The sequence below is a fragment of the Lycium ferocissimum genome, chromosome 3, assembly GCF_029784015.1.
Source record: "Lycium ferocissimum isolate CSIRO_LF1 chromosome 3, AGI_CSIRO_Lferr_CH_V1, whole genome shotgun sequence".
NCBI lineage: Eukaryota > Viridiplantae > Streptophyta > Magnoliopsida > Solanales > Solanaceae > Lycium > Lycium ferocissimum.
The window spans coordinates 682493-698467 of NC_081344.1; the positions used below are offsets into that span (position 1 = coordinate 682493).

At 35.7% G+C, this 15975-nt stretch overlaps 2 protein-coding genes and 1 long non-coding RNA gene across 4 annotated transcripts; 2 read left to right on the forward strand and 1 right to left on the reverse strand.

Moving 5' to 3' along the window:
- The first annotated feature begins 1792 nt into the window (after nucleotides 1-1792).
- On the forward strand, nucleotides 1793-6116 carry LOC132049114 (transcription initiation factor IIB-2-like). Of its 2 annotated transcripts, none has more exons than XM_059439784.1 (7): nucleotides 1793-2165; nucleotides 3549-3573; nucleotides 4163-4292; nucleotides 4371-4501; nucleotides 4605-4693; nucleotides 5283-5362; nucleotides 5586-6116. In XM_059439784.1, the coding sequence occupies exons 1-7, from the start codon at nucleotides 1822-1824 to the stop codon at nucleotides 5726-5728; spliced, it is 942 nt and encodes a 313-aa protein (XP_059295767.1). In that variant the 5' UTR covers nucleotides 1793-1821; the 3' UTR covers nucleotides 5729-6116. The 2 variants fall into 2 exon arrangements, with proteins under 2 accessions (XP_059295767.1, XP_059295768.1); XM_059439785.1 differs by having other exon boundaries at nucleotides 5589-6116.
- Nucleotides 6117-8247: 2131 nt separating this feature from the next.
- On the forward strand, nucleotides 8248-15564 carry LOC132049115 (transcription initiation factor IIB-2). Its single transcript, XM_059439786.1, has 8 exons — nucleotides 8248-8521; nucleotides 9012-9300; nucleotides 12044-12068; nucleotides 12814-12943; nucleotides 13031-13161; nucleotides 13551-13639; nucleotides 14748-14824; nucleotides 15145-15564. Exons 1-8 carry the CDS (start codon nucleotides 8461-8463, stop codon nucleotides 15276-15278), a joined length of 936 nt encoding a protein of 311 aa, XP_059295769.1. The 5' UTR covers nucleotides 8248-8460; the 3' UTR covers nucleotides 15279-15564.
- Nucleotides 11195-12037, reverse strand: LOC132049116 (uncharacterized). Its single transcript, XR_009413052.1, has 2 exons — nucleotides 11700-12037; nucleotides 11195-11512 (listed from the first exon to the last, which is right to left on the reverse strand). It is a non-coding gene; the product is annotated as an uncharacterized LOC132049116 (long non-coding RNA).
- Nucleotides 15565-15975: the final 411 nt, after the last annotated feature.

Below are 15975 nucleotides of genomic sequence, written 5' to 3' on the forward strand. Positions count from 1 at the left end.
TGGAAAGGGGAAAAGTGTCGATTGGAACCGTGGTTGGGTGTTTTGTTTGGGATGGGTCGATTTAATTGGGGGTGGGTCGGGTTAATTGGGGCTGGGTCGGGTTTTATGTGGGAACGGGTAAAAATAAGTTGGGGAATTAATAAATGACGTGGACCAATTAGCTCGCGCGTACAACGAGCAATTCGCGGTACTGTTCTTCTTTTCGGGGTGGTCTTTAAATTTTACCCTCATATTTGAAATCTTTAAAATTTGCCCTTCTTTAACACCCATAGTTTCGGTTCGAACCCACGCGGTCAAAATTTTAAAAAAAATTCGCAAGGCAAGTTTAAATTTCGCTATCTGACCGGATACTTTTTTAAGAAAATACCAAAGTTATGCGGACCGATACTTATGCCTTATTAAGCGGACTTAAAAGTATGCGGTCCGGATAACTTTGATAATTCCTTCAAAAAGTTATCTTGGTCCGGCGATAAAAGTTTGCCCATTAAAAGTATGCCCCCACCGCATAACTTTGTGAAGGAATTATCAAAAAGTTATGCGGACCGGCATACTTATGCCTTATGGGCGACTTAGCATAAGTATCTTGGGTTCGATAACTTTGATAATTCCTTCACAAAGTTATGCCGAACCGCATAAAAGTTTGCCCATTAACTTATCTTTGATGGGGCATACTTATGCCTTATGAGCAAACTTTGTCTTGAAGCATATATATGTATTTTTTTTTTTAACCACTTCAACTGTGTTAGAACGAGTTACAAACATCCGTACAAACCTATGTAAATATTGAATCGTTGATGTACTTAATTTCTTTTTCAATTCCCACATAATATCTTCCCGATGCCTTCAAATATGTACACTCTTTAGAATCTAAACAAAGCGTATCACTTCAAGTCCATATTTCGAGCCAATTAATCCTTAAAGCATCTTTATAAACCACATAACTTTTTTTTGGTCCAAAACCACAGCTTATGAGTAAACTACCAGTTTGCCTTATAAGGCAAAGTTTAAATTTTGTATGCCTCCTCGGCACAGACTTTTAGTTATGTTTAACTAAAAGTCGCGACTTTGCTTTACGAGCGTACATTTAGTTATGCTTGGATCCGGCATAACTTTAACTTTTTCTCAAAGATTGTATGCTGGATCCGCATACACTCCCCCGATCTGCCTTGCGAAATTATTTTTTTATTTTATGCGGCGGGGTTCGAACCCGAACTTCGTATTAGCTCATCTTTCCAAGCAAAGGGCAAAATTTAAAGACCACAAATATGAAGGGCAAAATTTAAAGATCACAAATTTGAGGGGCAAAATTTAAAGACCACCCCAAACGAAGGGCAATCCGTGCAAAAATTTGGTGTCTAACACTACCCAGCCCTCAACTGGTCTGGGCCACTAGAGGGGGAAGATAATTAAATCGTAAGTTGTTAAGGGGGGTAAATAAATAGAAGTTAAGTTTAGTTTCCAAACTGAGTTTTCATGCCAAGTTCAGGGGTTAAATGATGTCTTTTCTCAAAAAGATATTTGCAATGTAAATATCTTTAACAGATACCTTTTTCTTTTTCATTCTTTCAAGGAAACAATAAAGTAGTGGGCCCTACCGAATACACACTTTTGCCGACCCGCATTCAGAATTAAGGTCTATAAATACCCCTTTGACCCCTTCATGTTTCTCTCACTCCTATTTTTGGGAGAGAGAGAGAGAGAGAAACAAAAAACCCACAAAAACTTAATTGGGTCGGGTCGGGTCGTGTAATTCGTAACTCTTCTCTCTCTCCGTTAACTTTTTCTCTCCGATCATATCATCCTTATCGGGTCGGGTCGAAAATGGATACATACTGTTCGGACTGCAAGCGGAACACAGAGGTTGTATTCGACCACGCGGCAGGTGATACGGTATGTTCGGAGTGTGGGTTAGTGTTGGAATCGCGGTCAATTGATGAGACATCTGAGTGGCGTACATTTGCTGATGAATCGGGTGGTGATGACCCGAATCGTGTTGGGGGACCCGTTAACCCGTTATTAGCAGATGCGGGTCTAAGTACTGTGATATCAAAAGGACCAAATGGGAGTAATGGTGATGGTTCTTTAGCTAGGTTGCAGAATCGGGGTGGTGATCCTGATAGAGCTATTGTTTTGGCCTTTAAAGCTATTGCTACCATGGCTGATAGGTACCCTTACCTGTTAACTTATGTTAGGTTATGAATTTGTTTAGATGTTTTTTATGTCTGTGCAATAATAATCTTGAAATTTAGAGGACTTGTACTTTAATTAATGAATTGGGGTAAGGTCTGCGTACATCCTACCCTCTCCCCAGACTGGACTTGTGGGATTAAATTGGGTATGTTGTTGTTGGTTATTGAAATAGATTGGGATCGAATGGATCAGATTGGATATGGAGGATTTATATAGTAGCTGATAAGTAGTTTTTGATTGAGGTGTAATAATTGTAGTAGGAGGGGGAGGGGGGTTAGGAGATGAAAATGAGGTTATTAGTATGATCGTTGATCGGATTTCAGGGCTTGTGTGATGTTGGCTATTGGGATCAAATGGGGAGACTTTTTTTTTTTTTTTTTTTTTTAAGGTTATGAGTTTTCGGATTTTAGTTTGTGTAGATATTTGTATGTCAGTACTTTTGTAGATATTTGTATGCTGAGGTGGTCTATCGGAAACAACCTTTCTTTCTACCCCCACAAAGGTAGGGGTAAGGTCTGCGTACATCCTCCCGTCCGTAGACCCCACTTTGTGAGATTACATTGGGTATGTGTTGTTGTTGCGAGTAAAAGTGTGAAATTTGGAGAAGCTCTACAAAAGTTAGTGGGTAGAGAAATGAATTGGGATCGAGTGGATCCGATATAGCTGATAACTAGCTTCTGATTGAGGTGAAGTAGTAGAAGGAGGAGAGGTTTAGTGGGGAAAAAAAGGGGGGGGGGGTGGGTGGTGGTTAGAACATGAAAATGAGCTTATTTTTGTGATCATTGATTGGATTTCAGGGCTTGTATGATATTGGCTATTGGGAACAAATAGGTTGATCTTAGAGAATCTGGTAATGAAATTGAATATGTAAGAATATGGTTATTTTAAAGAGTACAAGTGAATGAGGGGGTTAGAAGATGACAAAAAGAGAGCTTATTTTTATGGTTATCAATCCTATTTCAGGGCTTGTGTGATAGGGGATCAAATAGGTTAATCTTAGAGAATCAGATAATGAAATTGAATATGTAAGAAAATGGCTACTTGGAAGAGTAAAACCATATCGGTTTTCTTCCTTCCTCCATTATGCTTTTTGGAGGGAAGACATTTGTGGGATGATATGTGGGTTTACAATTTGATTGGTTTGGTGCTGTAATTATGCAAATTAGTCCATCTGCTTTTGTCCTTCCCATGCTTCTTGAGATGGCATTGAATTAGCCTTTTGTTATGACTATATGTGACGTGATAATCCTGGTTTAAGGGACAAGTTATTGAGATTGTTGTAGCATTTCTTTTAATTCTTGAAAGCTTGGAAATTTTGTATTGATTGAGCTGAGTTTTTTTCTCTCTGTGTTTTGCAGGTTGAGCCTTGTTTCTACTATAAGGGTATGTTCGTTAGTATTCTCTTAAATTAATTGGGCATCACATAACTATCTGACTACTTTCTGGCTTCTCTTGCACCTTTTCAGTTGAAGCATACGACAGTGCCTTTTTTTTTTTTTTTGGACAAGAACGACAGTGCGACTTTCTTTTCATTGGCATCTTCATAATTTCATTATATGCGTTTTTAAATCTTTTGAAGTGTTTTCTTTTTGTTTTATAGAGTCTTCTGCTGCTTAGTGCTGCTGTCTATTTGTCCATCTTATTTTGCTTTAGTAAACAGAAACATTAGTCTTCTCTGCCTAAGTAGGTTGTGTGTCTGTGAAAGCGCCAAAGTTTGATAGTCCTTATTGCTGCAGAGATATTCCCTTGATATGTCAAGGAATGTCATCTGATATAATCCTTTTTCCATTTTTTATGGTTGAATACCGCAGCAAGTATTTTGATATAGCCCGTTTCTCCTCTTATTGGGATTAGTCTTAGTTCTTCCATATTGAGTTATGTTGCTAGGTAAAGTTTTTTGCACTAATTGGAACACCAAGTCTTCTATCTCTTTTGTTGTTTTGAGATGTGTGTCTTCTTTGATCTCGTGCAGGATCGAGCAAGTGAGATATATAAAAGGCTGGAAGACCAGAAGTGTACAAGAGGCAGGAGTCTTGACGCTCTGGTCGCTGCTTGTATCTACATTGCTTGTCGCCAAGAAAGCAAACCACGGACTGTAAAAGGTGTGGCAATGTTATCTGATCCTGTAGATTAACGGTTTAGTCTTCTGTGTGAACTCTAAACCTTTGGGTGTTGATTAGAAATATGCTCAATTGCCAATGGAGCTAGTAAGAAGGAAATTGGCCGAGCGAAAGAATTCATTGTCAAACAATTGAAGGTTGAAATGGGAGAATCAATGGAGATGGGAACTATACACGCTGGGGACTATCTGGTGAGTGAACCAAATATTGAGGTTTCCGCCTCTTTGTGGGGGAATAAATGTGATATGATTATGCCTTTATGCTATCCTGACATGACCCATTCTTGATCTTCAGAGACGTTTTTGTTCTAACCTCGGTATGAACCATGAAGAAATTAAGGTAGTCCAAGAAACTGTTCAGAAGGCAGAGGAGTTTGATATAAGGTACATATTTTTGTTATAGTGTATGTTTATTTATGTTCTTAATATGGGTGAGCCTATACCTTGGCCACAGAATAATCCAGAGGCTGGTAAAAGTCGTTAGTTTGAGGATGTGCATGTAAACTCTCTGAGGAAACCATTTGATTCTTGCAGGGGCTTGAATGCTCTTGTTTCATATTGAGAAATTTGATTTTGGCAAATATTCTGTTCTGGAACTTTGGAGGAGTTTTGAATTTTTGAAAAAAATAAAATAACAGAAGTTGAGTCAATGGATATAGTGGGTGAAGATCTTTTGTTAGCCAGGGTACCTTCTTGCTTGAACATCTTCCCTGCGACCCTCTAAGAAAAAGTTGGACAGACGACACTGGTTTGATTCTAATGAGTAATATATGCAAGTCTCACTCAAGAGATTTTTGTGGATATTTCACAACTAGATTCTAGGTTCTCTCCTAGAGTTCTAACCAGTAAATGAATTGCTAAAAGGGAACAGAAGTGGGAAATGGTCGTTATCACTCAGATCACTAGCAACGAAGTTTATTATGCACATCAGGATGGTGCATTAGATCCTTAGTAGTTATTCCCCTTTTTGCAGGAGGAGTCCTATATCAATTGCTGCTGCAATAATATACATGGTAACTCAACTTTCAGATTCGAAGAAACCCGTTCTGCGAGGTAAGAACACCTACCTTCCTCTTTTTGCAATCTTGAGCCAAAGAGGCAATATATTCTATACATTCATGCAGTGCCTATTTAGCTGCATGATGCTATATTTCTAGTTCTCCAGCTAATGGGTTATTGCATAAGTGAATTCTTCATGTGGGCTTGCGTAGCTGCTTTTAAATCTTGGGTTGTATATGCTAGTTCCGTATATGCGTCTGACAGTTTGTGCATGCAGCAGATATCTCAATTGCAACCACAGTTGCAGAAGGGACTATCAAGAATGCGTACAAGGATCTTTATCCTCATGCTTCCAAAATAATACCAGAATGGTATGTCAAAGATAAGGACCTTAAGAACCTGTGCAGTCCAAAGGCATAGGAGTAACTTAGTCGTTGAGCTATATGAATCTGCTATAGGGCCTTGAGTCTGTAAGAAGTCAAATTGAGAAAACATCAGATGACGGAGTTTTGGCTACCCGTCTTCTGGATTCATATAAAGGCACCGTAGGTCATGTAGGCCCGGAGTAATCCAAAATTTATTTTCCATCTTTCTTTACCCCAACACAGATAGGTTATTCCATTTTTTGAATGTTATTGAGCAATCACAGATTCCATAGGCCATATTTCGAGTTTTTTTTATGGCTAAACAGTCATGCGAAGCGAAATATTCTCTTCTTCGACAAGATAATTCATTTGGTGAGAAACTTTCTTTTTCGAAACTATGTTGCTGTTCTTCGTTTCTTGTATTGAAATGTTTTCATTGGTGACATACTTGACCAATATGCTCTTATAAAGATTGAATTGATTCCTTATTAAAGGGGGATAATATTAGTCTGAGACTTTGAGATGGTTGGTATTTCAATATAATCGACCTTATGAAAAGGGCTAAGAACACCGCTTACTCTGATGGATAATACCCAAAAAGAGATTGATGTGACACGTTTCAAAACAAAATACTGCATCGAGCAATCTTGAGTTATTTAGTGACAAGTTCATTGGACTAGAAGTACCTTGGATATGTTATTACGTAGTTACTCCATATGTTTGGCTTTTATAGTTTTACTCCATGTGTTTGGCTTTTATAGTTCTGTCATTCGTACATGACATTAGCACAAATTTTGATTGATACCATTCCGCTAATATAGAGGAAAAATTGAGCAACATTAATTTTTTGAAGCTATGTTAAATATCGGACTGAAATGATCCTATTTATTTACTTTTGAAATACAAATAAAACGAAAGCATATTGACATTATTATAGCAATGAGTTAAACATGGAGGTCAATTATTTTGCTTGTAATATAATGTCTCCCGGCGGCCACACGCACTGATAGCGTCTTGTTATCTTTGTGAAGCAAATATTAGCAAATATCTTATCCATTTTCCCTTATCACCTTTTTTTATGATCAAAGCTTTCTCTCTAATATCTTATCCATTTGCTTGCGTCTTTTGGCACAACGTATTAATGGCAACTGGCATATATGCACAACTAGGCTATAGCCCATCTCTTTTTTGTTCCTTCAAACTCACTTTTTGTTTCCTTACCATACAATCATTCTTTTCTTGGCTTCCCATCCTTTGTCTTGTTTATGTGGAAAAGACTGTACTTTTTTTTTAATTTATAAATAAAACTAAAGAGAGAATAAAAAGAAGGAAGCAGGAAAATGACTTATCAGAAAACTACTATCCTTTTAATTTTTTTAAGTTAAGGGTAGTTGCTTCCTTGATGATTTCATCTATTACTCTCTTTTTATTTTTTAGGAAGCAGGAAAATGACTTATCGAAGAAGAAAGTTACTAGAAAAATGACAGGAGACTAGCTTTTTATCAAGTAAGGAAAAGAAAAAATAAAAATAAAATATGCTCATAACTATAAAAACAGTTCTACCAAGAGAGTGAACAGAGTTACCCCTATCTGCGCTAGTGAAGGTGGCAACTTATTTAGTTTAATGAAGTTTTTTAACTAAAAAGGATAGAATGATTTTCGATATTGAATTCAACTTAGCATATACCTAGAACTTAATTACAAGCCTTGACTCTAAAACATTCTCATTTCGATTGACTTATCAGACCACAAAGATATTTGCCATAATTTTATCAATTTTGTTGTAGTCTTAATGCAATAATAAAGTTGCTCCTCTGATGATATACAAGTCACGAGTTTTAAGTCCTAAAAGTAATCTCATGGTAGAAATGTAATGAGCAAGCGAGAGATAATATAAGCCCTTTATTAATATTATACCAAAGTTTCCAAAATGTATCTTAAGCTGTTAGAGCAAACATTTGTCAAAGTTGTATGTATATACAGGAGGTGGTAAAACGCTATGTATAGCATTTCATATATATACTTTCCAACAATATATTCAAAATTAGAATTTCGTTGACGAATCTGTACGATACAAACAAATATGATCACACTCATTACTTTGAAGTCGAACCACAAACACACGTTATACATGTATATATGTTGTTATATAAAATTAAAGTAGAATATATAAATAACCCCTTAAATTTGTCAGTAAATTTCATCTGGACATTCGAATTACGATTTATTCCAATTGAGCAACTAAATACATAATAAAGTGTTCATTCTAGACACTTCCACCTCAAATTTTTGGAAATTAAAGCTTTTGCATGCGCGTGTTCTCAAGCGCCTATAACATAGATAAGTTAACTATATAATATATGTTACTACACCTCTTTTAATTATATACATCAACATCAATTGAAACATGCTTGAGGTTTTACAACTTATTGAAGCTAATGTATATATTTTAACTGGTTAACTTATTTACACTGACAAAAAATGCAACAATTTCTTTCTTTTGTCAATTAAAAAAAAAAAAAAAAACTGAAAAAAGAAGCACAAGACCCGCATGACTTTCCTACTCTGACACCCTTTCCCCCGCCACTTCCTTCGCCCAACTATATATTCCTCTTTTCTTCACAATAACTGAATGATAAATTCCTTCATTTTGCATCCAATATCACAACTAACCACATTTCTAATTCCATATTTGTGGAAAAAAAATATACATTTTTTACAGAAAAAAAATCATTCTTCAAAGAATTACTCCCACTACTAATACTACTATTGCATATTTTCTTGATTATGGATGCATACTGTTCAGACTGTAAAAAGAGCACAGAAGTTGTATTTGATCATTCAGCAGGTGATATGATATATTTTTTAAAGCGAATATTGGACCGCTGTTTTTTTTCTCTTGATGCCATGCTTTTTACCTTGATATTTGTGTCACATAACTGTCTTTTCTTTCGAGTCGAGTGTTTATTGGAAATAACCTCTCCACCCCTATTATATATATATATATATATATATAATTTTACACTCTCAGACCCCACTTTCGTCAAATTCTTGTAAGGTGTGATATCTTACCCCCGGATTAGAAGTGGGCGGAGCTAGGTAGTGTTGAGGGGTTCATCCGGCCCCCCTTCGACGGAAAATTATATTATTTTTATGTATATACAGTAGATGTCGAACCCCTTGACTTCTTCGTGTATTTATTTCTTCATATTCTTGAACCCCCTTAATGAAAATTTAAAATCCGCCATCGCTCATGGATATGTTGTTGTATTGGACCATTAAGGTATTTACCAGTGGCCTTTTTTATTAATACTAAGAAAAGAACCTTAAACATGCAGGTGATATGGTATGTTCAGAGTGTGGATTAGTTTTGGAATCACATTCAATTGATGAAACATCTGAATGGAGAACATTTGCTAATGAGTCAGGTGATAATGATCCGGTTCGAGTTGGTGGACCTACTAATCCTTTGCTATCTGATGGTGGTTTATCTACTGTGATCTCTAAACCAAATGGAACTACTAGTGATTTCTTGACGTCGTCTTTAGGACGATGGCAGAATCGCGGGTCGAATGCTGATCGATCTCTTATCTTGGCTTTTAAAGCCATTGGTGTCATGTCTGATAGGTACTACCTTACAATGTTCCTTCACTTCATTTTCTGTGTTCTGTTTTTTTTTTTTTTTTCGGTTTTTGGTGTAAGGGGTGGATTTTTGATATGGGTTTTCTCTGATTTTTCTGGGAATGTGGGATAAGGGGTGAAGGAAAAACCTGTCCGTATGCTATATTTGCACCGAATTAACTAAGTAGCGTTTTTGGACATAGATTTGGTTGGAACTTGAAAAAAAGAGTTTTTGAAGTTGTGTTGAAAAATAGTTTTTGAAAGTTGAAGTTGTGTCTGGACATGCAATTTATTTAGAAAAAAAAAATTGAAGTTTGGTGATGAAAGAAAACATTTTCACCCAACTATACATATGATATACTTATTGTATACATATAGTATACATAAGAAGTGTATATGTATTGTATATTCTGACTAGCTCTCGTAATTAATTTGGGTCGACGGGCCAGAAATGAAAAAATTCCTCTTTTTGGTTTTGTTTTTTGGTGTAAAGGGTGGATGTTTTGGGGTTATGATTTTTTGTGGGAATGTGACTATCTGTATTTGCACCAAATTATCTAATTTTTCCTTAGGAGTAACTAGTTAACAGAGGAGGTATATTTATTAATCATGGTTATGTGATTTAAGTTATAAAAGATGTGCTGTATTCATTGGCTTTCAAAGCTATTGGTGTCATGTCTAATAGGTACCTTGCAGTCTTCCTTCTCTTTATTTTTGGGCAAGTTACACATTTGGCCCAAAATAATTACATTCACTAGCCAAATATACAAAAATAATACTACTGCACTATTAGGTAACAAAATTGTATAGTTTATGTATATTATACATTAATATACAAAAGATATACATTTGCCGGCTATAATTTTGGTAGGTGGCTATTTATGTCAATTTCTCTTTATTTTTCTGATTTTTTTAATGTTTTGGTGTAAAGGGTGGATTTTGTTATGGGAAAATCATTATTTTTCGAGGCGAAGGTGGGATAAGGGGTGAAGGAGTAACTTATCCATACTCTGTATTTGGAGTCATAAATTAATGAGAGAAAGTATATTTATTAGTCATGGTTATGTGAATTAAGTTATAAAAGATGTCATGTATGTATTGGCTAGGTGCAAACACCTAATGCAGGTGAGCTAGGTGAGCGGAAATTTGTTGGAGTAAAATTACTGATTGAGTTGGTGTTCTTTTCCCTCTCTATTGCTTGTCTTGGTTTAAGTTTCTGCCTGGGAACTCAAGTGCTGAGCTGGGAGCAGTAATTGTTGACTGTCTTGGTAAAAATTGTATTTCCTCGATTGATTACTGTTGAAAATGGTGATGATAGCATAGTTAGTGTGAGCAAAGGTTGCATCTTTACTGGTTTCTCAACCTTATTGTCTTGCTACAAGTGGCTTAAGTTGTGGTACAGTGTGAATATTATAGGCTGAGGTGCTTATTTCCTTTTCTTTATTGGCCTTAGTAGCAGGGTAAGCATATGTGTAGATTGTGCATTTATTGATCTTCTTGATGAGGTGAATGTTCATAGTGGTATATGCAATGTACTCTTGATTGCTTGAAAAATCCTTAAGGTTGACTATGGTTGTTAGCTAGGACTACCATGCCAAGTTAGCAAAAGCATGAAAATTGCAAAATTTGCATTAGTTCAGGCTGGACCATTATTGAGCAATTTACAAACTGAAACTATAGACAAGATAATGACAGCCAGATGAAATGAAAATGAAATGTATTAAACAAAAGGGTTAGCATTTTGATTCCGAAATACTGGTAATTGAAGAAGCAAATACTGTACTTTTCAGTTGAAAGTGGAAATTGAAGTGTTAGCTTAGGACCTTTTTTTGTAGTGACTTGGGTTTTTATGCATGTGCTGTATATTCGCCTTGGTTTGAAAGTGATCTGTTTTTTTGTGTTTTGATGCCACATTGTAGTGTAGGAATTACAGATGTTTAGTCCAAAGTCATTGCATTGCCTTACAATAGTGTTATGGTCTATTAAAATAAGAAAAAAAGTTTTAGATTCATCTCTTTTAGACAAACAATTAAACTTTTTTATGCTATGGAAAAATTAGTTTAGATACCTCTGATAAGGCAAGATGCATGTGTATCCAATGGACTACAAAAAGAAAATAATTGGCTAGCTACAACAATTCTGTGATTAAAAGATTGAAGGCCTTTGAGACTTTCACATTATCGAAAAAAAAAAAAACGAAAAAGATTGAAGGCCTTTGCTTGGTTTTGGAATTGTCAAGACCTCGCATGGCTCAAGTCATACAGGGTCTCCTATCCTTACACTATTGGGGAAATTTCTGTCCACGCCTTAATGTATTGTTGCATTGCCTTATGTGGCTGGAAGCATCATCCATTTTTCACCTGAAAACTTGTTTCGGTGCACCCAGAACAATGACCATAGAGGACATGATTTTGTTGTGATTCTGTTTTTCTAGCCATTCTATTCTTCTAGGTAACTACTTTAGTCAATATAATGGATTACAGCATTCACTTTTTGCTGTCAAGTAATTGAGTAGGTCGGGAATTTCAAATTATTCTTTTCACAGTGCTCTTGGTTGTGGTATTCTTTCTATATAGGTGTTCGTTACAGTCTCTTTCTGTTACGTTATCCTATTAGAACCAAATGAACTTTTAATGTGAAACGTGTAATATTTGTTTTCAGTATGTGTGTGGTATGGCTCCTTATTCTGTTGACTTAAGCTGAACTAGTATTCCAAGAGATATGGCTGATGCAATTATATCTGTTTCAGGTTGGGCCTGGTTGCAACCATAAAGGTATGTTTCTCCTCCTGATACTCATTTTCAATCAATGACATTCAGATGTCAGGAAGTATGTACAGATACATGTAAATGTGCTAAAAAGTGGACAATTGCTTTTTCTTTCCAATTATATTCAATTGGTATGAGGATTCATGCTCTCTCTTTTAAATAAGACTGCCTGATTCATTTGCTCGTTTTTACCACACAGCTGGATAAGCAGTATTCGATAATGTTAATGCGTGTAGTGTGCAACCTCCTGGGCCCCCTCTATGTGCAACATTGATGAAAGAGGAGAACCTCTCCTTAATGAGTTTTTTTTTATTTGCTAATATATATGTGGAGGTTCTCCTTTTACTAGCTACTGATTCATTTGGCCAGAGATAAAATATTGGAAGCTGTTTGTGTATCTTTTCAGAAATTTTTGCTTGTGACCTGACTGGTATTGTATGTTCATCTAGAACTTGGAGCTTATTTTTGGTCCTGTGACTTTGTATTTGATATTCTGCCAGGCTTCTCATGGTAGGAATTGACAATTTTTGTTAGTGTACTTCACAGTACTGTTTTATCAACATTATTAGGATATTCTCTTTTAACATCTAAAAAATCAGGAACAGCCCAAGTACTCTATGTTATTTTTCTTTTGAAAGATGAACTTGAAGATGTTGCTATACTTCATGTAAAGTAATTTGATAGTTGACACTAAAAGCCACAAATAATTTTGTTCAGTATATCATTATAATGGTTTACATTCTGTTCAAAGGACCGAGCTAATGAGATATACAAGAAGGTAGAAGATCAAAAATCTAGTAGAGGAAGGAACCAGGATGCTATATTGGCTGCTTGCCTATATATTGCTTGTCGACAAGAAGACAAGCCTCGTACTGTGAAGGGTACAGCCTAAGACTTTTTGTCATTTCGGTGTCCTGATTTAACTTCCAATATGAATGAGCTTTCTTGAAACTGTGGATTGGAAATAGAAATTTGCTCTGTTGCGAATGGGGCTACAAAGAAGGAAATTGGCCGAGCAAAGGAATACATAGTGAAACAACTAGAGCTCGAGATGGGTCAATCAGTGGAAATGGGAACTATACATGCTGGAGATTTCATGGTGAGGTTTATTGTTTTAAAAGAGGGGAAAAAGACAATATTCTCCTTCTAACTACTACTCCCTCCGGATCAAAAAAAGAGTCCACTTAGCCATTTGCACACCCCTTAAGAAAATACTAACTCCTAGACAAAAATAGGTAATTTGACTAAACTACCCCTAATTAAATAGGCATTGGGATTTGATCATATAACACTTAATTGGGGCAAATATGAAAAAACAAGGTTAATTCTTTCTTGATTTGCTGAGTGGGCTCTTTTTTTTTATCCAAGAAAAAAGGCTAAGTGGACTCTTTTTTTGATCTGGAGGGAGTATTTTTCTAAATTGAATTTCCTTCAGAACTTTTGTTGTTTCTCATAACTTGGTTACTGACACATGCTTTTAAACTTTAGCGACGCTTTTGTTCAAATCTTGGGATGACAAATCAAACAGTTAAAGCCGCTCAAGAAGCAGTCAAAAAATCAGAAGAGTTTGACATAAGGTAGCTCTGCTTGTATTTATGTTGATCCACAGAGGCTTAGTTCAGATTTATTAAGTGTTCAAACTAAATGCTTCACTAAAGTTGATCTCAGCTGTTCCAAATAGTGGAACATATATTTTCAAATTAGTGGGTGAATGAGGGAAGTAATCTGAAGACATGTGTCTTACCCCATATATTTGTTCCAGTACTCTGCTGGCTGTTTGATATCCCCTTTACATTATAAAGAGAGGGAATACTGGGGGAAATGTTATTGGTATAGTCTTCTCGGAGTCATTCTCCAATACCAATTTGACAAACGTTGAAATTATTATTATTGGAAAAGATGTACCATAGGTGTACTTTATAAGTGATTTGATTTGGTTAAACTAAGCCATGCAATATTTTTCCTTTGGGTGGTTTGGGGGAGAAGGGGGGGGGGGGGGGGGGGTGTTGGAGGTGTTCATATAATTTTGTTGCAGTTAATTCGGTGAATGCAATAAGGTCAGAAATACTAAGTATTATCAATATGATTGTGCTCTAGAATTTGGAGGCTCTTGCCGCATTGTGGACTTAGGTTAATTCTTTATCTTGGAATTCTTTTTAGTCAAATTCTGTTGTGTAATTTCGTGAGTAGACATCTAAAGGGTCAAGAGAGAGACAATTGGTTCCTTTTCTGAAGCAAAATGCCTTGTTGCTAAGATATGAATCCACAGACTTTTTTTGCGATTGATTGTTGCATGAAGCATGACATTGGATCTTGAAGTATTAAGTAAAGAATTCCTGGTGTAACTTTTATTAAGAAGTCCAGGATTACAGAATGATTCTTCTTCCTGAATACCAATTCTGAGACCTATGTTTTTAAGGGTTCGTATAGCTGAACTCAACTAGCTTGAGACTGAGGCATGGTTTTTATTATGTAGCTTCTTACAAATTACTGATTTTTTTTATTCTTCCACTAAAATGAGGAATTTTATGCATCTGTTTTTTCTTCTTGAGATACAATTATCACTTAACACTGCTTGACAGCTTTCACAGTGCTGGTCATGGTACTTGTTCAGTTTCCTAAATGCTTGAACAATCAGTTCATACCAACAGGATAGATCAAATTGTTTTACTCTCATTATTGCAGGAGAAGTCCCATTTCTATTGCTGCAGCAGTTATCTACATAGTCACTCAGCTTTCAGATGAAAAGAAGCCAGTTAAAGGTAACGAGAGACTACGATTATTCTCTTTATCTTTTATCCTGGCATGAATAATTAGAAACCAATTCCTTCCTTGATAAGAATTGCATAAAAGAAGAGCTAAGACATATTTAGGAATATTCCCTTCGTCTTTCTAGTGCTGAATATCATCCTCAAATCCTATACATCTTTATGTTGCTACATTATCCTAGACACTTTAGATTATCTTATGTTCTCTATGATGATTTGAATTGAGCATTGGAGGTGAACACCACCCATTTGTATTGTGAAGCATATGCATATTGAGTATCCGATATGTCATGTAAAAAACTACATGAATGCAGATGTGTCACTTGCAACTGGAGTTGCTGAAGGTACGATCCGGAATTCATTCAAGGATCTATACCCACATCTCTCAAAGATTATACCAAATTGGTATGCACAGGGTCAGGACCTAAAAAACCTCAGCAGTCCTTGATGTGTTAAGCTAACCATGTCAAAGAAGTGACTAACTCTTTATAAATGGCTTCAAGAATGTTCTGTATCTAACTGGAGGGGAGCTTCTTATATCCCAAAGATGTGGGCTAACACACATTAAATTATTAGCTCTCATTCAACAGATAAGTGTTAGGATAGATCTTTATGTTAAAATTGCAAGTTGTAAATGCTTTTTCTTAACTGACACTCTTCTTCATAGATGTGTTTTTCTGGACTGAGATTGACATGAAAATGTAGTTTCCAAACTCTAACTCATCACTTGTTCATCATCTTTTTTAAACCAACTAAGCATCTTATTGAATTTGTTGAGTCGAATACTAGATAAACTCGTCACATTTTACTTTGGGGAATAGATCTGTATCTACAACATTTATTAGAAGTTATTGGATTCACTCAAAAGAATGACATATAAACTGTCCAGTCAACCAGTCATGCTGTGTGATTTTTTAATAATGATTCGTATTTTTTGCTCAACCATAAGAAGGCATGAAATCAATTTATCATATTCCCTATAACCTCTTTTCAAATGTTTCTACTTCAAAAAAAAAAAAAAATATTGTGACATGAAATTATGGAACATGTTATCTCTAACATATTATCATTTATGAATATTCACCACACTATTTCAATCACAACATGACTGAATTATGCTTAATCATGTAACGAGTTCTTGAAAG